The 27578-nt window shown below is 51.1% G+C and overlaps 4 protein-coding genes across 6 annotated transcripts; 1 reads left to right on the plus strand and 3 right to left on the minus strand.

The window, feature by feature from the left end:
• Nucleotides 1–89: 89 nt before the first annotated feature.
• On the minus strand, nucleotides 90–7380 carry LOC148893108 (uncharacterized). The gene is made up of 10 exons (XM_089005336.1): nucleotides 6999–7380; nucleotides 4974–5116; nucleotides 4523–4646; nucleotides 4001–4100; nucleotides 2971–3046; nucleotides 2367–2494; nucleotides 2023–2230; nucleotides 1666–1759; nucleotides 1529–1595; nucleotides 90–1093 (listed from the first exon to the last, which is right to left on the minus strand). Exons 2-10 carry the CDS (start codon nucleotides 5059–5061, stop codon nucleotides 509–511), a joined length of 1470 nt encoding a protein of 489 aa, XP_088861462.1. The 5' UTR covers nucleotides 5062–5116; nucleotides 6999–7380; the 3' UTR covers nucleotides 90–508.
• A 636-nt stretch (nucleotides 7381–8016) lies between these two features.
• rps19bp1 (ribosomal protein S19 binding protein 1) lies at nucleotides 8017–11048 on the plus strand. Of its 2 annotated transcripts, none has more exons than XM_089005345.1 (4): nucleotides 8017–8173; nucleotides 8293–8469; nucleotides 9252–9349; nucleotides 9440–11048. In XM_089005345.1, exons 1-4 carry the CDS (start codon nucleotides 8125–8127, stop codon nucleotides 9575–9577), a joined length of 462 nt encoding a protein of 153 aa, XP_088861471.1. In that variant the 5' UTR covers nucleotides 8017–8124; the 3' UTR covers nucleotides 9578–11048. The 2 variants fall into 2 exon arrangements, with proteins under 2 accessions (XP_088861471.1, XP_088861470.1); XM_089005344.1 differs by having other exon boundaries at nucleotides 8021–8179.
• atf4a (activating transcription factor 4a) lies at nucleotides 10874–14236 on the minus strand. The gene is made up of 4 exons (XM_089005338.1): nucleotides 14079–14236; nucleotides 12868–13014; nucleotides 12331–12591; nucleotides 10874–11883 (listed from the first exon to the last, which is right to left on the minus strand). Exons 2-4 carry the CDS (start codon nucleotides 12902–12904, stop codon nucleotides 11195–11197), a joined length of 987 nt encoding a protein of 328 aa, XP_088861464.1. The 5' UTR covers nucleotides 12905–13014; nucleotides 14079–14236; the 3' UTR covers nucleotides 10874–11194.
• A 393-nt stretch (nucleotides 14237–14629) lies between these two features.
• On the minus strand, nucleotides 14630–27545 carry mgat3b (beta-1,4-mannosyl-glycoprotein 4-beta-N-acetylglucosaminyltransferase b). 2 transcript variants are annotated; one of them, XM_089005334.1, is made up of 5 exons: nucleotides 25973–27545; nucleotides 18879–19224; nucleotides 17617–18143; nucleotides 17127–17409; nucleotides 14630–16826 (listed from the first exon to the last, which is right to left on the minus strand). In XM_089005334.1, exons 1-5 carry the CDS (start codon nucleotides 26368–26370, stop codon nucleotides 16344–16346), a joined length of 2037 nt encoding a protein of 678 aa, XP_088861460.1. In that variant the 5' UTR covers nucleotides 26371–27545; the 3' UTR covers nucleotides 14630–16343. The 2 variants fall into 2 exon arrangements, with proteins under 2 accessions (XP_088861460.1, XP_088861459.1); XM_089005333.1 differs by lacking the exon at nucleotides 25973–27545 and adding an exon at nucleotides 23181–23805.
• Nucleotides 27546–27578: the final 33 nt, after the last annotated feature.

Below are 27578 nucleotides of genomic sequence, written 5' to 3' on the forward strand. Positions count from 1 at the left end.
ACAAGTCGGAGCTACTTTCAACCCAGTGTTTTTTTTTGTTTTTTTATTGTGGCGTGGATGATGAACTTTGCACTCGTCATTGCTCTTCATTGACTTTGCAGACACTTGATTAGGGACAACACAAATGGTCAATCTGGCTTTCAGACGACGGAGTTCCTTTAAACTCCGGCACGGTCGTCAAAGTCAAGGCCCGGGGGCCAAATCCGGCCCACCGTCTCATTTCATTGGGCCCGCGAAATCCGGGGGATGACAGGGCGCGGCGGGATATTCGGCGGAGTGCACGGTCAGGTCAGACTGCTAGAAACTACGTCAATTGCACGTGAAGTCCGTGGCATCCAGCGGGAAAGCTCGGAGACCCCCAGAGTCGAACGGCGGAAGATCAAAGGCGTCGTGGACCGCAACAAGAACCAGAAGGACGAGGGGGACAGGGCAAGCGGGTGGGTTTCTCTTCCCCGTCCCCCCAGTTCTCATCGGACCCGGCGCGCTGCTCACGTACGCCCCCGACGCCCTATTCCGCACCGGGGAGCTCGGGACTATCGTGGCGGTGGCGCGCCTGGACGCATTCGCAGTCCAAACTCACCCCAACGGAGCCTTTGCTGAAAATCCCTTCAAAGGGAGATCGTCCCGCACCTGCGCATTGACCCTCAGGCTCACCATCTTCTTTGGAACATTCACCTTGGAGTTTGTCGATCTTCTCATAGTCCGAAATGACCAGAGTCTCCTCATCGCCACTCTGGAAGAGTTCCAGCAAAAGTTTCTGAGCATCCGTCATCTCCTCGTCCCGGTCCGCCGTGTCCCCCACGGTGCCATACGGAGACTCGGGGGCACACGGTTTCAGGTTGCCCGAAGTGAAGGAGGGCAAAGGAAATGGAGGAGGCCGCAGGAACGAGCCAACCGCGGAGGTCTCTCTCATTATCTTCTCCGGGAAAGCTTCAGGGTATCTTGGATCGCGAGGGTCGCCGGGCCTCGCGGGGTACCGAGAGCCTCGGGGACTTTCAGGTTCCTCGGATCCGACGGAGATCACCGCCAGGACGTCCGCGGGCCGCAGGAAGGCTCGCAAGGACTCGCTGCTAAAAGGAGGACGTGCCCACTTCTGGAGAAGAGAAGAAGTTGTCAAAAGGGTGAGCGGCCCTTGTTTTCCTTTAACCTCTGAATGAGGGTGAACGGTCGTGCCTTCGCTGGAGAACATTTAGGCTGGGTTCCCGTTCGGTGACGACGCAACGGACAATGTGAATGGTGGCCTGTTTTCCGTATGTGCCCCGCGACTGTCCCGGGTGCGGTCTTCAGGCAAAGTCTTATTCTGGATCTTCACGATAAGGATGGTCGTAACTGATTGGTGACCAGTCCCCGGTGTAATCTTAGCCCAGATCCTCAGCATGTGACTACCCTCCGGACTGGTCAATCGGCCAATTTCGGGGCAGAAACGGACAAACCATTTCGTTTTTCTTTCAATCGTACGCGGTGGCGCTCATGTTGAATGGATGGTGGAGAAGAGCAACATGGCAATTGGCACTAGAGGCAAACGTACGTTCTGCAGGGAAGACTTTGCCGGATCTGGTAGCGATGGTCCTCGAATCTTCTTGAAGACACAAAGCCTCAAAACACAAAATACTTTGTTTCGAACAGTATTTCGAGGACGACGGAGGATCGGATTGATCTGCTTACCAGTTGTTCTTGCCCTTCCTCAAGAGCAGAAGAGTCAGAAAGATGGCAAAGGCCATTCCTGAGACTGTCACCCCCAAAACCAGCCACAGGGAGTCTGACGAGAGACAAGAAGCGTTTGGGATTTGCATACGCTTGGCTTCAACTGGAAACCCAAAGTTGAAAGGCTGACTTTGGCTTCAAAGCCTTGTTTCACCATCGCATTGCAAATGCAAAGACTGAAAGCCTCGACTCTTTTTGGGATCTCATTTGAAAGCCCGATTCGGACTTCAAAACCCCGATGAGATTCCCGCGAGCTCTGCATTCATAAACGTGAAATCTGGATCCCAAGTCCAGCGACCGTGTGAGAGCGCAACCCACCGACAGGGGGCCCCGCGGCCTCCCCGACATCAGACGTCCAGCTTGCGGCGGGGCTCCAGTCGCTCCACACCGACTCCACCGGATCCTCTTCCGAAGTCCTCACCCGGAGACGCGCCTCGTACGCTGCCCCTCGCCTCAACCGGTCCACACTCAGCTCGGATCGGCACGACTCCTCGCAGGATTTGGTCTCCCTGCGCACCGACGCTCCCTGGCGAAGGTCGGCGTTTATTCTCGTGTAAGCAAGGAGTCGGGCAGTGGAGCGCACCGCCGACGGATCAGTAAACGACACGTCGAGGAACTGTTGGCACAAGAATCTTTTGGGACGCGCCGTTTGAGTAACGCACATTCCAAGAGTCACCGGCCCGCTTCCACTCCAGCTGGAAGTTGCCCGGAGACGTCAAGCCCCGCTTGGCGGCCGCCCAGGAGACGCCGGTCTGCTTGATTTCAGGCTTGCCTGGCGCAGGGAGCTTCACTGCAAGGGCACACACGTATGCACACTAACTAAACGGCCTGCAGTTTGTTACCGCCGCAGAGCTCAACCGCCCCAGGGTAGGATTAGTCCTTTGCGCCTAAAAGGGCTGCGGAAGAAGTCCAAACAGGAAGTAAACATGGCAAATCTTAGGAACGCTTCCTTCTTACAACAGAAAGAAGTGAAAAGCCATTGATGTGAGTTAATCCTTTGTCGCTTATCCATCTATTTTGTTCGGGCTGCAGATGAAAGACAACGTAAACAAGAGAGAGAGCGCGGTTAGCATAAAGTCGTTATGTTGCCAAGCGACGGAGGGAGAATTGTTACTGCCTTTCAGTCCAACCACACGAGGGGACGTTCAGTCCGCTGCTGCCTAAAGGAGCAAATTTTGCAATCGGGAACCAATGAATGATTTGTTGGCGCGTAGACGGGTCGCACGTCTCGGCACGTCTCGGCACATCTCGGCACGCCGCGCTCACCGTGACAGGCCGGCTGGTAGGACGTGGCCACGTCGGAGCAGTTGATCCAAACTCTCAGCACGTGGTGCCACTGAAACTGGTGGCAAGCACAGAGACTTTTGAAAACCTGGAGCCCAGGGCGCCCATCTTCGGGCAGTCGGCGAGGGACACCCTGAACTGGTTGCCAGCCAATCGTAGGGCACCTAGAAAAAAATAACCAATCGCGCTCACACTTACGTTAGGAGTGTTTAATTAGCGCGCTCAGTATGTTTTTGAGAATGTGGGAGGAAACCAGAGTACCCGCAGGAAAACCCACGCCGGCCCGGGGAGACCGGCGCTGAATATTCAGGAAGTCTTGTTTTCCAGTTGATGACGATGCCCTAAGTGACGTCACGGAGGCAACGCCCCTGACCGACAAAGCGACACACAATGCATTTGGGTACTTGTATTTGTCTGAAAACACCGCGAAATTTGAAGGAAAACGACATCAATAACGTGATGGCGAATGGTTGTGTGTGGCAGCCGATTGCGCTAACACGCATCAAGAAGGTGGAAGTTGACACCAATTCCCAGCAGACAAATCAGCCAGCCCATTTCCAACGGAGCTTGGGCGCCATCTTGTGCATTTTCTGGGCGCTACGTTGGAGTCCAGACGCCTCAAAATGAGACGGAAGGACTTCTTGAATGAATGGCAAACATGTATGCTTTCCTCTTCACAACTATTTGAATCACACTCATTACTGGATGAGTGACAAGAAAGCATCTTTTCCCCAATCTGGAGCCATTGTTTTGATTCTGGAGCAAGGCAAGCCGTCTTGGCGTGACATCACAAACAAGGGGGCGGGACCTTCTGAATCTCACCAGTTTCGAGCTCATTTGTGTCCGTTTTGGGACACTTGAAGTCAGTCATTTTGATTTCTGTTTTGCATTTGACTCAAAAGATCAGCCAGCGTGTTTTAGCTATTTGAGATGCTATCAAAAGGTTTTTCTGATGTCAGTCAGGAAACCAAAAAATGGTGTCGGTCGTCCTTTAAGTGGCGCGGGGACTCACGATGCCGTCTTTGTTGAAGATCAGCGAGCACGTCTGCAGCTCGGAGGGCCTGCGCGCGTCCAGCGGCCGAAGAACGCACCCGGACTCGTACTGGCGTCGCCTGAAAGCGCAACGGGGAAAAAACTCTTTTGTTTGAGACCCAAACCTCATTCGTCTCCTTATATTAAAACACCATTTTTCTTCACGTCCCAAAAAAAAACCTCTCTATTTATTTGAGTAGCTAATAGATATCCAACTATCCAGGCACATAGCTAGCTAGCTAGCTGCTGATGTTACCTATCATTTGACTGTTTGGTGTGAATTTGGCAAAAAAGACCCACAACATAATAAACGCCAGCTATCAATAATAGATAGCTAATAGCTAGCTAGCTAGCCAGATAGCTAAAAGCTAGCCAACTATATAGCTGCAGATGAAATGCCCGTCAAATATTTGCCGTTGTCATTGACACCGGCGATGAAGACCACTTCTCCGTATGACGTACGACAAGGCTAATGCAGCGGTGCCCCCCGCCCCCACTTCACCGTAACATAACGTTGATCCTTTTTGCGTGCAGGCTGCACACCGCCGCGCCGCCGCCCGCGCGTACATCCGAGCGCTTCCAGACGCACGTCACGTTTGCGCTGTAGTCATTCAAGCACACCAGACCTGCGAGGACACACACACACACACACACACATTCCTGTTTGAACCTCTTTGTGAGGTCCGGGTAACTCCAGATGAGGTGTGAGATGCCTTTCGAAAGAAAAACTTGTGAGGACCTCACTTGTAAAAATGTCCTCACTACGCCTGGTATAAAATCATGGTGGTCCTCACAAAAAGAGCCAGCCAAAGTCACACACACATTTTCAGTGAGGCGCATGACAGCAACTTTAGCGGCAACGTTGGCTACATGGCTTTGATTGGCCGAACGGGTGCCGTGACTGCCAAATGCTCCAAATGGGAAACGCCCCCCAGCCCCCCAAAAAAGCTCACTGCTGTGCTGGCGTTCGGGACACTTGAACTCCGTAACGGCGGCGGCGGCCCGAAGAAGGAGGAGGAGGACCAAAAAAGCGGTCCTCATGGTTGTCGCTGCTTGGGACGGGCGATGCGGAAGTCGCGCTTTACCACTTGTCAGTCTGTGGGGGTGCGCACGTACACACACGCAAACACACACACACACACACACACACACACATACCCGTTTTCATGAGACATGTCGGTTTCCCCCAAAAATGCACGTCCAACTTTTTCACACGCACGCATGCACGCACACGCGGTTCAGCCATTCACTTCCACGTCATTCTTTTGTTGGAGTAATAATGTCAATTTTGACGTGAGGATGCTTTGGGCATTTATTTCTTTTTATTTTAGGGTGAAAAGCTTTTTGTTTGGGGGGTGGCTGACTTTTTAACTGTGGGTGTTTTTTGGGAGGGAGGTTGAAAATGGTTTTAAAGCACAAATCTTTTGCTTTTCGTTGACTTTTTTGCAATCACTAAACGTTTTCAAAATTGTCCCTATTTTGTGTGTCTTTTTTGTCATTCGTCAATTGTTTGCTTATTGGAAGCTGGATTGACTTTCATGTAAAAGTCAAAGAAGGAGACAGGAAGTGATGCGTTGTGGTGGCATTGCTTGGCGTGCGCGCGTGCGGCGCTTTCCATCTCGTGCTGGTGTTTAAACCACCAGCGGAGGGAAAGTCCAAACGGAACAAGAACTAACCGCCAAATCTTGCTTTGCTCGGCTTTCTAGTCACGTTTTGACGTCGTCGGAAATGTTGCCCGATCTTGGCTTGTTGAAAGAAAAAAAAAAAATACATTTCCAGAGCGATTTTACAGGCTGCCCCCAACAGATGCGTACCCGTGACAATTTCCATTGTGGCTTTGATTAAAAAGCTATTTCTTTCAAATGACAACCACACACGATTGCGTTTTTGGAAGAGCGTTCATCAGCGTTTCGGCTGTTTGTGTTCATTTGGAGTCAATTGGTGGCTTTCCCAGGATGCGTTCCAAATGTTTTGTTGCAAGCAAAGCTGTCCTCGTCAACTAACGCGACGTGGCCTCGCGTTAGTCGACTTTTAGACGCTCGCTCCTCTTTGGGGAGAAAAGATGGCTGCAGCGAGGGACTCGGTAGGACACATCTTTTTGGATCACCCTCTCGAAAGAGGAGCGTCTGACAACTTTGTCTGACCAGTACAGGCTTGCTTGCAATAAAACGCTGGACGTTTGGAACGCATCTTGGGAAAGCCAGCAATTGACTCCAAAGTGACAGAAATGGCCGAAACTCTGGTGAACGGTTTTCCAAAAACGCAATCGTGTGTGTGGTTGTCATTTGAAAGAAATATCTTTTTGATCAAAGCCACAATGGAAATGTTCATGGGCACGCGTCTTTTTGGGTCACTGTAAAAGACCAAATGTCGTCCAAGAGTATGAAACGTCTTTTTTTGCCGCTTGTGGGCCACATTGTCGTTTGGCTTTCCTCACGTGGGCCGTCATGGATTGAAGGAAGCCATTAGAATCTTGCATCTGCACCACGTTACATTTAATTAACGAATGACTAGTTTTCAAATTTCAAGTCAAAAATAACGACACACAATTGGACATTTCGGTTCAGGCTTTAGCAAGCATGATGGTATCTCGCAAGTTTGATTTGCTTTGGCGGGCCGAATAAAATGAGGTGGCGGCCCACATTTAGCCCCCGGGCCTTGACTTGGACTCCTCGTAAATTGTAGATGCTCAAATAAAAATCACGTATTGATGAATGAACAGAATTTCATTTCAGTGTGTATGGAAACAAAACAGACAGATGGGTATTGGGCTAAAAATGTTTTTTTTTTTTTTTTAATGTAATACTACTGTAATTACTGTACGTCCATGCGCAGCTCACATCACACGACAACAAAGCTCAGCTTGTCCCAAACCAAAGCTCACCGACTTTCTGCCAACAGAAGTGTCCTTGAGAGTTTTCAAAGATGCTTAAAAATAAAATATCTGCATATAAAAATAAAATCTATGCCTTACTCACTCGTGCTTCTTTTCAACACCTCCGACAACACAATAAATCAATCCAGACTCGTCAATGATAATCCGGCGTTGCAAGTGTTCTCTTATCTTGTTTGTTTTTCGACGAGCTGCAGATTGAACAACGATCAGACTTTCTTCGTGGCGGCTGGGACATTCGCCTTCAAATCGTCCCCTTCCGGAAGTAGCAAAGCGGCCCCGTCACATTGTTTGTTTTGTTGCACTGGACGCAGCGTAAAGACATTGTTTGCTTGGTGCGGACGGGCGCGCGCTAGCTACGTTTCCACGCGTACGTCCATGATAGACGTCCCGCAGTCCCGGACAGTCGAAACTGAGCCGCTCGGCAGAGCTCTCGCTGAAGGGCCGCCATACAGTACATGATTTCAATTGGTCACCGAAGAGGAAGCGGAAGCGGAAGCGGAGAAGGTGACCGCGCCCACAAAGGCTCTTCTTCTGCCCAACGTGGAAACGCCTAATACACGTTTGTTTTCAAAATAAAGATACATTTAGATGTTGTTGTAAAAAAATAAGAAACAAAACTTCCACTCTTTCCAGCAACACCCGCAAATATGAATTCGACAGACGTATTTAGTGCGGCATTTTACACCATTTCCGATGATTGGTTATTTGTCTTGCAATTTCCCCCTGCCAAATGGAGCGGGTCCGATTTAACACCGTCACGATCATCGTTTTGGTCAAACTTCTCACCATTTGATGACAACGCAGTCATCTTACCGTGAAACCAAACGCTGATTTTTATCACCGAAAGAGCATTTCTTTGTCGTCGATATTTTATTGTAAAGTATTAACTATGTGTACTTAGTAGCTGTACGTGTTGCGAAATATGTTTCAGCTCTCTGGATGAGCCTAAATAAGTAAAAGATCGGTTTCATTCTCATTAAAAACAGCTTACACATATAAAAAAAAATACTGTGTTTATTTCTGCATTTGAGCAAGCGCCAAATACATTCAGAAGACAGGAACGTCGCATTGCAGTTCAGTTTCCGCCCGGCTGCTTTGCGCACACACGCACACCGGAAGTTGACGTAAAAAAACGTCCACGTGCAAACGCGTTCATCCGGCGTCGCTTTTAAGCTCCCGAAAGGCAAAACGCCCCGGAATAAGTCAAGATGTCCGCGTCGTTGGTCAGGAGAGGCTTGAAACTGCTGAGCAACGACGGTAAAAGTAGGCTTCGACGCCGTCGATTAGCTCGCTGGCTAACGTTAGCCGCCAATTGTCGTACCGACGCCGCCGCCTTTACTCTCGCGAACTCGATGCGCCTTTTTTCCCCCCGCCAGATGGAAATAACGCGAAGAAGAAGCGGCGAGGCGAGACGCCCAACACGGCGGCGGCAAAGGCGCTGGTGAGCACCAACCGCCGCGGCGTCACCCGGCGGGTGAAGCGCCTGCAGGGTCGACTCGGACCCGGCAAGAGCAAAGCCACCGTCAAGGATAAGATGATCAAGTGCGCCCTGGGTCAGTCGGATTCCATCACGCTAAGAATAAGAATAGAATCCATTTCATTTCTAAGCGCCTTTCAAAACTTTCAAGGTCACGGGATAAGGTTTTTCTGCGGGTGAGCGGCGGCAGCCACACGCGCTAGCGTTCACTCAACCCCGAAGTGACTCAAATAGAGAGAAAGCTAGCTAGGTAGCTAACGGATAGCAAATAGATAGCCAATAGCTAGCCACCTAGCTAATAGATAGCCAACAGCTAGCCAGCGAACAGCCAGTCAGCTAGCCAGCTAGCTAATGGATAGCTAATAAACAAGCTTGTGTGTTTTTCATGCAAATGGGCTCACCGTTAGCCAGTGAAGAGACGGCAGCTCACCCGAGTGTCACACACTTCATTGGTGTTGGGCTACTTGGACGGACGGACGGTAAAGCTTTTCTAGCCACGTGCGGTCGCTCAAATCATAACACGGCGACAACAAGAATGGCCACACGTCACGTGTTATTTTTTGGGCCTTCATCCAATGTGACAATCCTCCATTTTTTCAACATGCGCCGGCTGTAGCTTTTTGCGGCCATTACTCTGCCCCGAATGTCAGTTCAAGACGCCAATCACTTTTCTGACAAAAAGAAGGAGGAGTTGGAAAAAAAAAAGTGTTGAATTGACTGATGAAATAAAAAAAGAAGCGGCTCAAACGGTTCCCTTGGTGCTTTTTCTTTTGGTTGTAAATTGTATGAAAGGCGGGGCCGACCGACTTTGATGATGATTGAAATGTGTCATTTTGTCTTGCGTGCGGACCATTTCAGACGAGTTCCGGAAAACAAAGCAGACGAGTCAGATGGCGGCCAACCTGAAATACTTTAGCGCAACCTGCTCCCGGGACACCGAGTCGGACGTGTCAAAAGTCAGAGGTCATCCTATTTGCTCGCCATTCATGTCAAAGGCATCAATCAACCAAGCGGCGCCTTTGTTTGTTTGTTTGTTTGTGGCTCAGATCCTCAAGTACAATGAAGGAAGACTGTCCCGCAATCATCCCAAGCCGCCTGCCCATCACAAGGCCCAAAACGCGGCGTCCGTCTTCACGGAGGAGCAGTTCCAGCAGTTCCAGAGGGAATATTTTGGCACCTTGTGAAACTAAACTAAACAAAATAAAACTAAACCCCCCCCCCCCCCCTCCCAATCCACAAACCAGACTTTGTTCACATTTTGCGAGAAATCACCTTCATTAAACAAACAAGTCCTGCCAAATGCACAATGACTGACATTTTGTTGGGGGGGAAATCGAAAAAGCCAGAGTTGCCTTTGACATTTTCACTCTGGATCTTTGGCCAGCCAAGCTGCTAACGTCACGGGGACGATGGCGACTTGCGAGGTGTGGCGCTGGCCATGTTGATTGGCGGCGTGACCATTCATTTTTCAACTTGGCAACGTTCTGCCGTTGGCGCCAACACAGTCCCAAGCTGAAAATGATTCATGTCATAATAATACATTTAATTTCTAAACTCTGGAGGAGATTTTTTTTTTTTTTTTGCGTGGCCAGCATTCACTACCCGGAAGGAACACCGCAGCAAAGTTATGAAAGGAAAGAAGGGAACCATAAAAACAAGTCAATACATAATACGACAACACAAAGCCAGTACTCATTGTTCAGAGTCTAAATACACTTTGAGCTAGTTTATTTACTTTTTGACCTCCACCCCCTTTCAAATGTGCTGCTGTCGATCGCATATTAATGCAAATTTCCCATTGCGGGACTATTAAAGGCTTTCCGATTCTGGAATTGTTTGTGATTGTAAAGTGATCTTCAGTTTTGAAAGGCGCTTAGAAATGACATTTACTATTATTATAACTTCAAATACGATCGACCGGTGTCGACTGCGAATATTCATTGCAGTAACAGCGATCGGCCACCAGATGGCGACCTACTTGAATCTTGCGGGCTTTTAATAGATTTTATTCATCATAATACATTGGATTTCTAAGCGCCTTTTAAAACTCTCAAGGACACTTGACAGTCACAAAACGGACATATTAGCGGTTCAACAAATTCCGGTTGTTCCATTTTAAATGATTCGCTTAACATTGCGCACCTGTTTAAAACAACAAAACTAACCAGCCACAAATTTGACAAACATTGTGAGATTTGTGACGATAAAGAAAAACTGAAGTAAATAATTTGAGTGTCAGAGAGGGGCAAAAAATCCATCTGGATGACAAATGTCATCCGAGGGACAGGACAAGATAATTAATTGTCTTAAGGACGCCCTCGAGGAAGACACGAGACGCGGACGCCGTGGCGAGTTGAGCTTCAAAGTCAGATGCTCTTTTGTTTGTTTGTTTTTTGAACTATTATTTCCACGTGCTAGCGCACGCAACATCTCCTGATTCATTTGCTTTCAAGCCGTCTACCCCCAAAAAAAGACATCACTCGAGACTAAAGAGTTTATTTGAAAAGAGCTGCGACAAAGAAAGGCGTCTTGAGCATATTTGCTCAAGCTAAGAGCACGGCAACTCTTGGGCCTTCGGGAAATAAAACCTGGGCGGCTAACTTCAATTGGAGTGGAAAGCTACAAAATATGGACACCCAAACAAACAAACAAACAGCTCGCGCAGGCAGGCAGGCCTGAAGAAAAAAGCTTCTATCCGCTCGAGGGCCCCGATCTGGACCAGAGGAAGGTTGCTATGGCAACTGGGGGGGATTGTTCCAAATTTGTGAAAGTGGCTTTTCGGGATGCGGCGACAAAGCGTGTCAGCAAAGCCGATTTGACTCTTGCTCGAAGGGCGACGGTCCCGACGCCAGGGCGCTACTCGGCCCCGACTCTTCCGTTTTGCGGGCGGCGAGCTTCCCGCGGTGGCGCTGGCGGACCTCCTCCATGAGGTCCCGGAGGTAGCGGATCTCGCGGCCGATGGCGTCGGCGCGCTCGGCCAGCTGTCGGTTTTTGGCCTCCAGGGCTTGGCGCTCCACGTTGAGCCGCTCCTGCTCCACGCGCTTCTTCTGGCGGTAGCGCGTGGCCGCCGTCTTGTTCTGCTCCATCTTCTTCCTTTTTTTCTCCACCGCCTTGGGAGCGCCTGCCGCCGCCAACGCCGCCGCCGCCTTGGGCTCGGGCCTGGCGTAGGGTTTGGCGCGGCGGGGGGAGCCGGCCGAAGACTCGATGCCCGAGTCGCTGTCGCATTCGCCGGAGGTGTCGACGAAGACCCGATCCGCCGGGGGGGCGCCGGCGTGCGACTCGGCCGGAGAACGGGGCTCCGCCTTCACGGCGGCCCCCGGGGGGTCTTCGGGGGGGCCGACGCGGAAGGGCTCCGGGGAGGCCGGGAGGACCTCGAGCGGGCGCTCGTCCGACGAGCAGGAACCGATGAGGGACTCCAGGTCCAGGTCCAGGTCGCTGAAATCCATCTTCTCCGACATCCAGTCCATGCCGGCAAAGTCCTCGCGGTGCTCTGCACACAGGTCGGCGTTTGCGTTACGCGACGTTACCCACACACTTCGGGGGGGGGGGGGGGGGGGGCAAAAATCCACACGCAAACGAGTCCTTTCGTCTCGTGTAAGGATCATTTCATTTCCTTGGTTGCTAAGCAACAAAAGGGTTCTCCAGCCGTCATCTGTACGTTTCGCCTCCTGTCGGCGAAGCCTCTTGGTCAGACACCTTGAAAAAAGGACAGATGACGGCTGAAGAAACCTTCTCGTCGATGGATGGACCACTCCTGTACGAAGCATCAAAACTAACTTGACACTCCCGACTCGTCTTTTCCAAATGATGAGAAATATCCCAAATTATGATTTTCATAAGTCGAGCCGGTCGCAAGTCGGATGTCACTTGTGTGTATATATATATATATTATAAAAAAAAAAAAAAAGGCTGTGACGGCCATTTTGTTGAAGCTGACCTGGGTCGTGGGGGCCTCCCACGAGGTGGCGGCGGAGCAGATGGTCGTCGTGGTCCGGGTCCAGCCAGGGAAGGGAGGTCACGGGGGCGCCCGCCTTGGCTTCCGGGAGGGAGGGCGACAGCAAAGGGTGGTAGGGGGACAGGGACAGAAGGAGGCGGGGCGAACCCGGGACCTCCCCCGCCAGCGACGGCGGGGAAAGCGCTTCCTCTTCATCTTGGTCCAGAAGGGGCCCCATTGGCTCAGCCAACAGAAACGAGGGCCCTGCGCCACAGTTTAGCTTCTTAGTGGCACGTTTGCAAAACGCGGACAACCACCCCGAACATCAGCGGTGGCGCAGCACATTGTCGCTCACATTGTTCCTCTCGGAGGCCCGACAAATTAAACAATCATTCCTTTTCAAATTTGAAGTCAACATATCAGCCTTTTCAATTTTGGTACAGACTCGCGCAAGCATCATGAAATGCGATTTGCTTTTGCGGGCCCAATAAAATGACGTGGCGGGCCACATTTGGCCAAAAGAGCGCTTGCGCCACCCACCTGAGGACAGGACCTCCACGGCCTCCAACGCCAGCATCGCCGGTCAGCGATAAAGCGGCGACAAGCGAGTGCGGAGACCTTGGCAAGTCCAGACGGCGGCGACTGCTGTCGACTGCAGCAAAGCTGAGCGCAATTGCCAGGAGAGACCTGCGGATGACAAACCAAACAAAGCGCTGTCAAATCTCCCAAAAAGCTTCCCGATACTCAAGGACCAAAAACTGACACATTTTGGAGGGGAAATATAGTCCCGTTTTGAAACAATGAACCTTTTTTTGCCCTCAAACACACCAACTCTCGGGGGAAAAAAAACAACAACAAAAACCGCTGTGACAAATCCTGAACAAAAAACAAACAAACATTGAACACCCCTCGAGATGCAAATTTCACCCAAGTAGAGTGCATCATTACCATTATTATTATTATTTGTCATTAATCGCACACTTATGACACTTTCTCACTGCAGGTGAGTTTGAATGTGGCTGGAATTGGATTTGCCTTGATTAGTCTCTCAGTGGAGAAATTGACATTTCACAGCAGCAAAGTGAGGAAAGGAATGAAAGTAGAAAAACATATATGGCTTTGGAAAAGATGCTAACGACCTCCAAAGTCCTTTTTTTCATCGAGTTGTGCCACTTGGGCGAGGAGACTTCGAGAGAGCCAATCCGTCGCCCCGTGGAGCGTCACGCGACCCGAAGAACCGCCCTTCCGCACAGGCCGTTTCCTAATTTGGTCATTTCCCTGGCCGGCGACCACGCCCTCAAGGCGAGGCCCGCCATTTTGCTGTCAAAGATTCCACCGGGAGGGGAGGAGGAGGAGGGGGGGGGGCTCGACCAGCCGACTCTGCGCGCCATTTTGACGCGCCACGTTGTCAACCACTTCATGTACACAAACACAAAAAGCGGCTCCGAAAAACGCCCGGACTTTGTCCAAAGACAAATTTGTTTGTTTGACGTATCTGGCAAGTACTTTTACAACCTTTGGCTGCACTAGCAAGCCAAAAGGGATGCGTTTAGGGCACAAAAAGTTGCTCGACTCTCCTTACGGCTCGATGTAATCGCGTCAACGCAATCCAACTCATCCAACAAGACGTTTAACAAAATCTGTCGGAATATTAAGCGCTATTATACAAAGCGAACTTTCGAAATAAAGTTAATTTGTTTCCGTCCGTCGTTGAAAAGGCCACCATAGGACGGTAAATAATGTGTACTTACGCCATTTTGCCCGAAATAGCCAGTGCGCTTCGCCGATGCCCTGCCAGTTTGATGCCGCTGCGCAGATTGCCGCCGCTCGCCGTTAAACTGCCATTTTGGCGGTTGATCGACGCCAAGAGCGAACGCGACAACGTCGACGACGAGAAATGAAAGCTACAAGTGTGCGCAGGCGCATGCGCAGCTGCTTATAACCGACCGAAGCGCGACCGAGCGTGTCCCTCCGCCAAAGGAATGTTGACGTTTTACAACCGCCTCCCGGCAATTTGTCTTCGTGATGAAATCCGCCTTTCATTTTTTCCATTCCAATTATGAAAAACAAAACACAATTAACTAGAATTAATGGAATTTATACGCACGACTGAATGCGAGCGACCCGAAAGAAAAATGCACTCAAAGGCGTGTGTCGGTTTGACTAGCGTTGTCACAGTCTGACCGCTAGATGGTGCAGGAAACAACCTGCTGAGATCATCACGACGGAGAACGTGTTTTGCTTTTACAAACCTTTCCCAAAAAATAAGCCACGTCACAAAAACTTTCACACGTCGTCATGGCACGGTTGGCATTTTTTAATTAATTTATTATGTCCTTGCCACAGAAGCTTTGTGGTTGTTGGTGGTTAACATACATCCGGCCATTTGAATAAACACCAGAGTTCACTTCCAAATGTCCATTTTCTTCTTCTTGTCGTTTTGTTTTGGTTTCCATCACCCCCCCCCCCAAAAAAAAGCTCTTGTATTTTTTTTTGATTGAAAGTATCACCTCCAGGTTCTTTTTTTGGGAGGTTGGGGTGGAGGGTGTTGCCTTTTGCCTCCCACGGTTCCTCTTGGAACATTGAGCCACTGGACCGCACGCACGCACGCACGCACGCACACACACTCACGCACGCAGTGTACATATTCCACCAAGATCAACAAGACAAAAAAATATATAAAACAATGTGAGCTTGAACAATCAGTGCAGGGACGGACGGAGTGGATTCACATGTTGCAATCTGTCTTCTTGCATGTGCTTTCAAAATAAAAGCTGTCAGTATGTGGCGCTTTGTAGAGGACACAAACAAACCTAAAGCCCTTTCACACACCTCATTGAACTGTCACGGCGGAGGCTGACAGTCAAACTAAACGTGTCTGCACATTGTCATTTACAGTCAGTGTTAAACGAGCTTTAGAGTGTGTGTGTGTGTGTGTGTGTGTGTGTGTGTGTGTGTGTGTGTGTGTGTGTGTGTGTGTGTGTGTGTGTGTGTGTGTGTGCGTGTGTTGTATCAATGCCTCCACACTTTGGCTTGTACACGTTTTTAACCCAAAAAAAAGAAAAAAGTGCGGGGAAAATGACACCATTTCAAACATTTAGTCACAAAAAAACAGGATTAAAAAACAAAACAAAGCAATCACCCTGTTAACAACCCAATATTGTAATTGATCAAGGACAACAAAAATCAATAAGGTGCTTTCACACTGCTCAATGCATCCGAAGAAAACAACAAGAACGCCGCGGACAGACTGCTTCGGAGATGACCAATCACAGCAAGGGATGCGGGAAAGGAGGAAGTGTCACTCCCGACACAACGACGACGACGACAAGAATGAAAAACAACAACACCAACAAATTGATCACATCCAGAAAGCCTCATTGATTGGTTGATTGGTTCCACTAACTTTGATGGCCTCGGAGGAGGTATAAGACAGCCAGCCGAGGGCGCGTCTGTTTCAACAGTAGGCTCACACGCAAGCACGCCTCAAAAACATTCCATCGCAAGCTGCCAGCTTGATGCCATTTCAACAACATTTAAATACAAACACACACACACACACACACACACACACATTGTCTTCCATATCAAGGGCACATTTGATCAAAAGATGGCAGAAAAAGTGCTTGAACAACAACAACAAAAGAGAAAACAGAAAAGTATGATGACGTGGGACCTTCTTTGTCCTTTTGGTGATTTTCTTCCCGCTTTGAAAAAAAAAGCCTTTTAACTCACTCCCAAACGTATTGGCGGAGCTAAACTATGACGTCGAGCACCATTCCCAAATTGGTTCAGGTTTTGCGCCGATAAAGCCTCTGGCAATGATGGCAATTTTCTTTTCCACGAGAAGGCGGCATTTCCCTTTTCTTCCACTTGGTTCCTGCTTGGGCTGTTGCTAAAGCGCTATATCGACCAATACGGATGGAGAGGGCAACGTCAGACTTTCCGTTCCGAGAGTGACGTGCTATCGATCCGTCTGTCCGGCCGGCCGGCCAAAATGGTCCACGGGGCCTCCGTCAGCGGCGTCCGGCGTACGGGTTCTCCAGGAGGTAGCGGTATCGCTCAAAGTGCTCCAGCATGTACTTGGGGGCGTACATGCGTTCCCCGGGATCCGCGGGCGGGTACTCCTGCACGGAGCCGTCGAACCAGCCCCCCGTCCGGATCAGCCGGCGGATGTAGGCCAGGTCGCGCTTGTCCCGGTAGTCGCCCCAGCGGGGGAAGTCGCCGTTCTGGGCCGACAGCAGCTTGAGGAGGACGCCCGAGGGCGGGAAGCACCAGGAGCAGTGCCAGCCGGCAAAGTGGACCGGGCTGCCCAGGGACCACCGCACCAGGATGCGGCCCGTCCGGTTCTCGTAGTGGCGGAAGGCCGGCAGGGTGTAGTAGTCGCGCCGCCGCAGCTTGATGCCGTCGCCCTCGTAGACCGAGGCCAGCATGGCCGCCGTGCAGCCCGAGACCACCTCCAGGGAGCCCACTTGCTTCCAGAAGAAGCCGTACAGGGACTGCGCACCGTGCAAAGACAAGCGTTTGGCTCCGCAAACCCCCGCCGGCAAACGCGTCCGAGCTCGGCTCGCGCACTCCATCGCTTCCCGGACGGACAGAGCGCGTAAGCGTCTCTCCCAAACGCCGGGTTCCCGTAGCAAAGCATTCAAATGAGATCGATCCGTTCCCGGGGCCCCATAAAGCATCATTTTCTACGACGTAGCGCCGGCGCTAAGCTAGGATCTCCCTTTTCAAGGGAAGGGAAAGGATGCGACGGCTTGAAACGGCGCGGCGTCCCGGACGTGAAAAACGAGGCTCACCTTGCGCATGTGGATGGCAAAAGGCTCCGTCCAGCCGTCAAAGAGTTTGAGGAAGAGGAGACCCTCGCCGGCCGGGATCTCGTCGGCGTCGTTGATGACGAAAACGTCGTCGGGCCGCACGCCCTCCACCCGCGACATGCCGTTGCGCGTCAGGAAGGTGCGAAGGTAATCGTCGGCGATCCAACCGTCCTGCCGCCCGCCTTCGGGGAAATGGTCCAGGAACACGTACAGGATCTTGTGGCGCACGTAGTCGAAGGTTCCGTTCAGGAGCAGCTGGAGAAAGCTGGGGGTGGGGAAGAGGCGGGCTTGGTTGCTTGGAACACGCGTTTGTCGCGCGCTAACTACTTTTCACATTCCAAGTCAACGAGACAAAGAGCCATCGGCAACGTGACAATTTCCCCCTCGGAACTTTGGCAAGCGTCGTGCCGGTCGGCTTCGGAACCTTCGCCAAATGCCAAACGCCTGCGGAGGCGAGCGCCAACTCACTCACCCGAGAGCTCTTTTCTCGCCGTAGGCGGTGAAGTTGGACTCGCAAACCAGGAAGAGGTCGGCGGCCCGCGCCAGCTCGTGGAAGCGCACGTGCAGCAGGTCAAACTCGTGGTTGACGTTGATGGCGTTGATGAGGCGGCGGGGGGTCTCTCTGGGCGTCAGCCGCTCCTTGGTGGGCAGGTTGGAGTGGTAGACGGCGGCGGGCACCCCGCAGTAGGGGCCGTGCCAGCCGGGCCGGCACGCGCAGCGGACCAGCCGACGCCCGCCCCCGCCGGGCCCCGTCTTGGCCGAGGCCCCCCCCCGCCGCGCTCCGAGAGCTTTTCCGGAGCCCCCCGCCGCCGCCGTCGTCGCTTTGCCGCCGCTCTCCTTGCGGGGGGCCTCCCGGGTGCCCTGCCGGAAGCACAGCGCCCCGGCTCGGCTGCGGGTGAAGTGCGCCGTCTTGTCGTCCCGCAGCCGGAAAGTGCGGGTGTGCAGGTCCCCCATGGATTCCCGAGGAGGAGTGGCTTCCGGCGGCGGGCGGCGCTCGTCCTGCAGGAGGGGGGGCCAAGAGGGGGGCTCTTTCAGCTGCAACTGCTTCATGTCATCACAAAGACGCCAAAGAACAAGGACAGTCCGACTCTTTGCCATTTGAAAATGTTCTCTTTTAAACGCCGCCACAGAGGCCAGCGGCTGCCCCTGCGGCAGATCACGCGTTTGGGCTTGACACTTCTTTCTCTCCTTTCATAACTTTGCTGCTCTCTTACTGCCGGCTACAGTCAACGGAAGGAGACATTTCATTGCTAAGCGCCTTTCAAAACGCTCAAGCTCACTTTACAGTCACAGGATAAGCTTTTGTTCCGGGTCAGCAGCGGCAGCCACACGCGCCAGCGGGCGTTCGCTCAACTCAAATAGATAGAAAGCTAGCTAATAGCTAGCTGGCCAGCTATATAGCAAATAGCTAGCTAGCTATATAGCTAACGACCCGGCTAGATAGCTAATAGATAGCCAGCTATTGATCGCAAACAGACAGCTAACAGATAGCAAATAAAGTGCTAGCCAGGTAGCCTGCTAATGGCTGCCGCCGCTCACCCGCACGAAAAACAATCCAGTGACTGTAAAGTGTCCTCGAGTGTTTTGAAAGGCGCTTAGAAATGAAATATATTACGATTATAGATATAGAGATGTGTTTCTTTATGAACAAATGTGTTGCTTTTTTATCGTGTAATTTTCCGAGCGAGCAGACTTTGAGCAGAGCGCCGTCGGCCGCGTTTGGCGGTAGCGTACCGGTACCGGGCCGGCAAGAAGGCGAAGGTCCCCCCCGAGGTCGTCGCCGGCGGGTCTCCGGCGAGGGCGAGGAGGCGCCTCCTCGACGGTCACGGGCGCTTCCGAGCGGGAGGCGCCCCCGGCGGCTTCGGGGCGGGCCTCCTCGGGGGAGGCGGGGCCCGGCGGGGCCCCCTTCTCCCGCCAGAAGAAGCCGCCGACCGCGATGAAGGACTTGATGTCGGGGTACGGCGCCGAGAGCTCGCGCAGCAGCGACACGTAGTGGAGGGCCTTGTAGTAGTGCAGGAAGGAGATGACGCACAGGCCCGCCGTGCACAGCAAGAACACCCGCTGACGACGCATTTTCATCCTGAAACAAACAAACAAACAAACAAAAGCCATAACCCAATTGTGCAAGCGGCTTGGCTAAATGATACAATAGAGTTGAGGTTCTTTATGAGGACGACGGAGAAGCCAATTGACATGTGTGGCTCTCATCAGACTGACTTGCAGCAGCGCGCATGCTCCTTTGATCTCAAGCCAGGCATCACTAGTAGAACATGCAAATACGATTTGCTCAGATCATGACATAACCCGGCCTGCTCATCGGCATCATTTTAAGTCCCTTTCAAAGCTCTCAAGGATACTTTACAGTCACACAAAAGCAGAGGTACCTTCACAAAGTAAATACAATTCTCAATAAAAACAGGAGAGAGAAAATGCCACCGCCCACCGACATCTTTGTTTGCATTCACGCAACTTTTCGTTCGCTGCACGTTGACACATTTTACGCGCGTGCGTGTGCGTGTTTGTTTGCGCGTGTGTCTGCGGGCACATGACGGGCGCACAACTTTGTGAATGCCACCACACTTTTGCCAACAATGAACACATTCTTTTTTCAAGGCATTCGCTGGATCTCATCTCTGCTTCCTGTCTTGACATGTTTCCAGAGACAAAACCAGAGAAAGAGAGAGAGAGAGAGAGAGAGGAACAAGACGGCTGTTGATTCCACTACAGTGGCCCTCATTGTATGTGTGACTTGGGTCAAACCTCGACCTCGTCACTCAACATGGTGTGTGCGCGTGTGTGTGCGTGTTTCAAAAAAACCCACAAAGACTTCTATCCATCTGGCTAATCAACCAGCTAGCAAGCAACTAGCAAGCTAGCAATCCATCCGCCGAGATGCTGCCTTCAGGGAACGTCTGAAATGGAAGATTTGTTTGTTTCCAAATGTCCTCAAGGGAAGAAAGTCAAGGCAACGTTTTTGAGCTGTCGGAATGAGCCGCCGGATAGACACTCAGCGATAAATCTTTGATAAATTGATTTCTTTCATTACAATACCATAGCACATTTATTATACATCAAATAAGGTATAATTGTGTGTAGTTTTAATGCTTATTTAGTGGAAAATGATGTTTTATGGGGACCTGGGAACGGATTATTCTCATTGTAAGGGTTTCCTATGAGAAATTAATGTTTGGGACACACACTTTCCGCCTTACATTTAATTATGTTTTGTTTTTTTTTTTTTTTGGGGGGGGGGGGGGGGGCATGCCCAATGACGTGTCCGGGAAGTGTGGAAGGAGAAGAACCACGGGCACGCTTAGCGCCAAGAACGAACGAACGGCACTGAGTGTTTTTGTAAAACAGATTCAACTGGGAATGCTTTGCGTTTTTCTTTCTTCTTCTTCATTGACTGTAAAGTAAAGGGGAGGGGCTGAAGATGAGCGGCGGCGGCGGCGGCGGGCAGTCACGGGTGAGAGAGGACGTCGTCAAGGAGAATGCTCTGCTATTTTGGCCCCCGTCGCTGCTTAAAGTGGGGCGAGCTGTCTGACAGGAGGTAGCGGTGAGTGAAAAAGGGGGCCATGCGGGGGGCAAGGAGGCCTTTTTTGCAAAAGTGGAGCTTGGGAGGAAGAAAAAGAGGCGAATGGATGGATGGATGGATGGATGGATGGGGTCAGCGTGAGTGTGGCAAGGAGCAAAAGGTCGCACTGCGTGACCTTGACCGAGAGCAATGGCTTGGATCTGGGATATCACCTCATCGGCACGGACATCTGCACCCAAAGCTAGCAAGCTAGCAAGCGCTCATTTCGCCACAGTCAGCTTCAAATCGCTGACAAAGAAAAGAGCAGGAAATCAAGGCGACCCCTGCACTCGATGGCCAGGGTGCTTTCAGCTTTCAGGTCGTTAGCGCGTAGGCTTAGTCATGCTGATGAGGTGATACCAGAGCGAATGGGGCAATCAGAGCCACTCACAGAACATCATCAGACAGAACCAAAGAATTCATCAGATGAGCGTCCGCTGCACCCGACCCACCCTCCGATGGGTCCCGGCTCTAAGATGAGCAGAGGTCTGGCGCCGCCACCTCTCTCCATCAAGGTCAGAGTGCTGCCAGCGCAACTTTAGTTTAGTTTCGGATGAGGAGTGAAACGTCCGACACCATCAAAGAAGTCCAGATGAAGAAACCTTTTCAGCGATGGATGGACCACAGACGTTTCTTGGATGTGATGCCTTCCACGAGTGACACGGGATTGGAGGGCAGAATTTTCAAAGCGCGAGGCCTGTCGCTCCCCGGGCAAAAAAAGACATCCCGTCTGTCCTCCGCGACGACGCTTCAACAGGGGCGAAGGGGCGACCCCCCCCGTCCCCCCTCCACGCTTCCCAAACGGCTGACAGGCTTGGCCGCAGCATTCCGGAAACGGGAAGACGAGCCCACTCGGACGTGTTTGGAGCCTTCCGGCTGAGCGCTCAGGGGTGAGCGCCGGGGCAAACCAACAGGAAGGACGCATTTGCCGCACGCACGCACGCCCAAAAACGGGAGGCGTGCGCACAAATCCCGCAGGCAAACAACACCCAAAAAAAAAATGGAAAGCCGTGTCTATTCTTCTTTCCGGGAACTAGCGTTAGCGCACCCAGCTCGATTGCGTGCCAGAAAGAGAGGCGGAACAGCGCTTCGTGGCTCATCGCCATGGCAACAGCCGAGAAAAGCAGAACAGGATGCAAAGCCAAGAGTCGTCGGGTTAGCTTCTTGCTCTTAGCGTCCCGTTGTGAAAACGATTGGTCGGCCGGCGTCCAATCCAGGCCGCAGTGAGGTGGATTCTTTTCAAGTATTAAACAATTAACATGAAAAGGACAAACAATTGCATCCACATTTATAATAATCATAATTCATTTCATAAGCGCCTTTCAAAACTCTAAAGGTCACTTTACGGTCGCAGGATCAGTTTTTCTGTGGTTGAGCAGTGGCAGCCACATGCGCCAGCGTCCACTCAACCCGGAAGTAATTCAAATAGATAGAAAGCTAGCTAACTGATAAATAGCTAATAGATAGCCATATAGCCAACCGCTAGCCAGATAGTCAGATAACCTGAAAAGCACAAATACATATCTGGCGCTTGAAAATTCTCGGTCCTAGAATCGGGAACAAACGTACACTAGAAAGGTTTTTCAGTCTCTTCTTGCAAGCTAATTTAGCCTCATTGCTTTCTCGGTTAGCAACGTTAGCAAGACCGACTGACACCATTCTGTTTTCCCAACACAATAAGCGCCTTTCAAAACTCTTAAGGTCACTTTACAGTCACAGGACAAGTTTTTCTGCGGTTGAGCAGCGGCAGCCACACGCGCCAGCGTTCACTTGACCCAGAAGTAACTCAAATAGATAGAATAGCCAGCGAGCTAATAGATATTAATCCATCATCCATGCATTCAATACATCATCCGTCCGTGCGTGCAATGAATTGATTTATCAGGGTTGAACTTATTCTTACAGAATCTTATGAAAATAAAGAGAACGGGATCTTGAAAAAATAGCGATATTATTCATGTCGATGTTCATTTTAAATTTGGATTCGGGATGCTTCAAAAAACACGATTGACATTTTTTTACATTCGTATGCCACTTCAGATTTTTGTCCACTTCTTTTCATTTTAGCACAACCAACAAACTATTTTCCCCTCCAGTACATATTTAATACATTTAAAATATTGGAAAACAATAGATGGACGATTCCTTCTACATTGGCCTATGATTTTTTTGATCATTGATTTGGATTGGATTTGCCTCGATTGGTCTCGCGGTGGAGAAATGGACATTTCACAGCAGCAAAGTGATGGAAGGAAGAGAAAAGGAAAGGAAGAAGTAGAAAAAAAACGCCGTACGGGAGCTGCTGGAAAGACAGCCACTCTCGCGGCGCCATCTTGAAGTCAAAAAAAAGAAATAAAAATACGTCGATACAATATTGCGGAGCGGCGCGCACGCGCACAGAAAGAGCCAGGCTCCCGCGCGCGCGCACGCCCGCGCCCGCGCGCCGGGCCATCTCCACTTACCCATCTGTCGCGGTCGGGTCCGCTGCGGCGCCCGTCCGACTCGACGCCGCGCAAGGCGCCGCATCCCCGGCCGGGAGGACTGCGGCGGGCCGGGGAGGACCTCCGCCGAGTCGGCGAGGGCGGCGAGAATCCTTTTCTCTCCGACTCGGCGAGGATGGAGGGATGTGGCGGGACGAGGCGACGACGACGACGACGACGACGACGACGACGACGACGACGACGGAGCGGCGCCTTCTTGGGGGTGTCCGCCGCCCTCTCGCCGAAGGTTTTCCCACTCGGGCCGCAGCGAAACGCAGCAAAACGGCCCGGCTTGTCTCGGTCTTCAGCGGCCGCAGGTAGGGCGGGGGTTCGAGTCGGGTCGGGCCGGGCCGGTCGAATGTAGGCAGCGTTAGCGGCGGCACACTCGCCGTTGCTCCGCCTTCCCCTCTCCCGTCACGCCGCCGCGGCGAGGAGCGGAGAGGAGGGGGCTGCGCGGGCGGATGGATGGGGGTGACGTTGGCTTGGCTGATGAAGAGCAGGAGGGGGAGGAGCTTCGGACAAGGACATCCCATCGTGGGAGCCAAAGCTGCCCCTCAGTCATTGTTTGGAAGGACCTCCACGACGCCCCCCTCCCCCCACTTAAGCCTCGCCTTCGTGGATTTGGTGAGTGCAGACCCCCCCAAACGCCAAACACAGGGGAGATAAAAATGCCACGATATTAGCAGGAGGGACGGAGGGAGGGATGGAGGGAAGGAGGGATGGAGGCTTCCACGGGGACAGGAGGGCCATGGTATGAAATCAACATTTAGTGTGAATGTTTCTAGATTTATTCATCTAGCCATCTCGCTAGCTAACTATTTCCTATCTAGCTCCCTGGCCGGCTAGCTAGCTATAGAGCTATCTAGATATTAGCTATAGAGCTATCTATCTAGCTAGCTTTCTATCTATTTGAGTTACTTCCAGGTTGAGTGAACGCCGACGCGCGTGGCTGCCGCTGCTCACCCACGGAAAAACAGATCCCGTGACTGTAAAATGACCTTGAGAGTTTTGAAAGGTGCTTATAAATGAAACGTATGATTATTATGAATAGAGATCAACCCGAAAGCCACCTCACTCGCGATGGGAATATGACACCCCCTCCCCGCCGCCCCACTACTATTTTTAGAAGTCCGGCCAGCGCTGGGGGGTGACTTGACGGGGTCTACGCTACGACCAGGGAGGCACCAAAGAAGGTGGAATTCAACGCCATAGACAAAAAAATCCAGAGTGCCTTGATTTGGGACGTGACCTTGCCGTTTCACAAATGAATAATCATTATAATACATGCGATGAAACGACAACAATATCGTTTGTAAAACTATCAAACAGGATTTCTTTCAGAGCTGAGTTTCTGTTGCCTCCAGCCGTACATTTGTGGTAGTCCTGCGCCAACCCACAGAAAAAAACCTGTCGTCAGTCATTTTTCATGGCAAGCCAAGACGTTGTGGCCCTCGCCCGCCCACACTTTGCCCGAGCGCAAGCATATCTCGGGCGGGCATTTACGTTGAACAAGAAAACATTTTTACGAGAGCGCCTTTGACCTCTGGAGCTCAAACGCATAACCTGGCTGACTATTAGCCGGCGCCGCCACTTCCTGGTGCGACGTGTCAAAAGTGGCGAACATTTCAGGCATGCAAAGTCCACAAAAGTGACGAGGCAAACACGGAAAAAATAAACAACACGCGCAACGCAACAGCAAGCAGGCGCCACTGCAAATACCAAAGGAGGCAAAAAGACGGCGCTCATGATTTGAAGCATAAAAGCGCAATCCCACTCAAGCGGGAAGTGACAAAAAGAACTTTGGACGAGCTTGAAAGAAGCGGAGGCCTCCCACGTCTCAGTCACGCTCAATAAATGTGCAAAGCATGATTTCGGCACCAAACTAGGGCCAGGGAAATCCTACTGGACCCCGTGCACCCTGCCCACCACTTTTCCCAGGGACTTCCCTCAGGCAGGCGCTACCAAGTCCGTCCTCGGCCTCTCAGAGATTTGACCTTTTTCCAAAAGATTCCATTGAAATGATAAACTCATCAGCCCATTCAATTTAGCTATCTATTACATATCAATTAGCAAGCTGGCTATCAATTGGCGATCCATCCGGCTGGCTAGCTAGCCGGTTAGCTTGGCTATCTATTTGCGATCTTTTAGCTATCTATCCAGCTGGCTATCTACTAACTAGCTAGTCAGCTGGCTATCTATCCAGCATTCTTTATTTACATTGCTGACAAACGATGCAAAATAACAACATAAAATATATTAGATATATGAAGTCATTGACTGCCAGATGTGCAAAAACGTGTGCCAGGGTTTTTGTCATTGTCACTGGAATTGTAAGGCACAGAGAAGATTGACCTTTAGGACCACATAAGTCAAAGTCAGCTTTATTGTCAAATATGAATGAATATTCAATGCAATGGAAGACTCTCTTGTTGCATCGCAAAAAAGAGCTCATTCCTAAATGATATGGCTCTGGAGTTATATGAGCTTGAAATGAAGGTGGCAATGCAATACATCGGTATTGGCCGATATAGCGCTTTCCACAGCTGAAGCTGGAACAAAGCGCTAACGAGGCAAAACGGCAATGCTGTCCCCTTGCGGAAAGGAAAAAAAAAACATTCCCAGAGGCCACGGCCAGCGCTTTATCGCCACCCCAACAAATGTCACTCCACATCCTATTTTCCATTCCTACTGCGCGCAACAAAGTATCAGGGCGGAGCGCGCGCGCGGCCCTCCGCCTGCAGGTCGCGTCCGACCTCGGCGAAATAGCACTTTACCTGCGCGGTCGCCCGAGGCGTGGTCTTCGGGCCCGCTGCCTTTTTTTCTGGACTCGCCGCGCCTTCCGGGTGACGCTCACTAGCCGTCCTGTTGAAGGCAGGAAGAGTGGCGTGGCGCGGGCGCGATTCCTTCGCTCTCTCCGACACTCCCGGAACGAGGATACCGAGAGACAAAGACACACCTGCGGCGGCGGCTGTGCCAACTCGTGTCCAATTGGAAGCGAGAGGCGTGCCGTGCCGCGCCGTGCCGCTCGCCTCTGCGCTAAGTTGACAAAAAGGGATCGGCAGCAGGAATCAAAAAATGGCATGACATGCTCAAAGGGGAGGGAAACGGAAACGAAATGCAAGACAAACCTGTCTGGGCTGGAAGACGATTGGGACGCCTTGGCCCGTCTCATCTGTCTCTCCAGATACGTACAGTCAGCGTCAGAGCTCCGCCCACAAACGCTTCAGCTCGCAAACTTTTCGCCTCACAAGCAGTCAATTGGCCAGCCGACGGTCTCGGCTGGCCAAGCAAGCAAAGCGCGCGCTGGAAGTGCGGAGCGGTTTGCGTCACCCCCTTTCTTTGAGTGCGGACGTGGTTTGTTATCGAGTGGAGTACTTTTGCAGCGAAAAAGACCCCACCGCAGGCAAGACGTCTTGCAGTGACGTACAAACTTTCTGAAAATGCCCACCTCCATTTTGTTTGCAGATTTTGGACACTTTTCGTCATTTTGATTGCTCTTTTGCATTTGACTCAAAATGTCAGCCTGCCTGATTTGGCTATTTTGGATGCTATCAAACCTTTTTCTGATGTCACTTAAGAAACAAAAAAGTGACGTCGGTTGTCCTTTGAGGCTTATTTAGTTGACGTTTTCTTATGGTAAATAAATGTTTGGAAGATGAACTTTTTCCCTTACACACACTTTCTGAGCGTCAATCAAGTTTATATATAGATATGAGGCCATTGGGCTAATTAAAGGCCCGTTTTTGAGAATGAGCACGAGTGGAAAGAAGGCAGAGGAGCAATTAGCAAGACGAGCTGCCGTTGTGTAACATGAGCAGTATTACAATTATTCATGTTGCCTTTTTCTTTCTTTTTATTCCACATTAGACAGTCGATCCTAATGTTGTCAAGTGAGTCACTCTATTTTTTTAATAACATGAGCGAGCACAGGCTTCTTGAAGTTGAAAAAAAAGGACGTAGAGAAGTATTTCTCTCTGGCTGGAATGAAGAAGCAGTTGAGTGCAGAATTATGCAATGCTCTTTTCTTATCCAGAGCCCCCCACTACCCCCCCCCAACCCCTTTCACACCCTTTCCACTTCCTGACTGCACTGGTGGAAAACAGGAAGCGGGACAGCAAGAATAGTTGACGCTTGGAATCAAGTTGTCACGAGCACCAAGACCTTTTTGGGTGGCTCCACTCTTGATAGACAAGACCACCAAAGTTCACCTCAACAAGGTCAAATACTAATTTTGGACCCATTCAGACCAAATCTCAGTGGGAGTGACTCTTAAATTGTCAATACCAAAGTATTGCGCCACACATGGAAAGTGCTCCACACACACACACACACACACACACACACACACACACACACACACACACACACACACACACACAC

This window comes from Hippocampus bargibanti, linkage group LG10, assembly GCF_051943395.1.
Source record: "Hippocampus bargibanti isolate YZ-2025 linkage group LG10, ASM5194339v1, whole genome shotgun sequence".
In the NCBI taxonomy this organism is placed as follows: Eukaryota; Metazoa; Chordata; class Actinopteri; order Syngnathiformes; family Syngnathidae; genus Hippocampus; species Hippocampus bargibanti.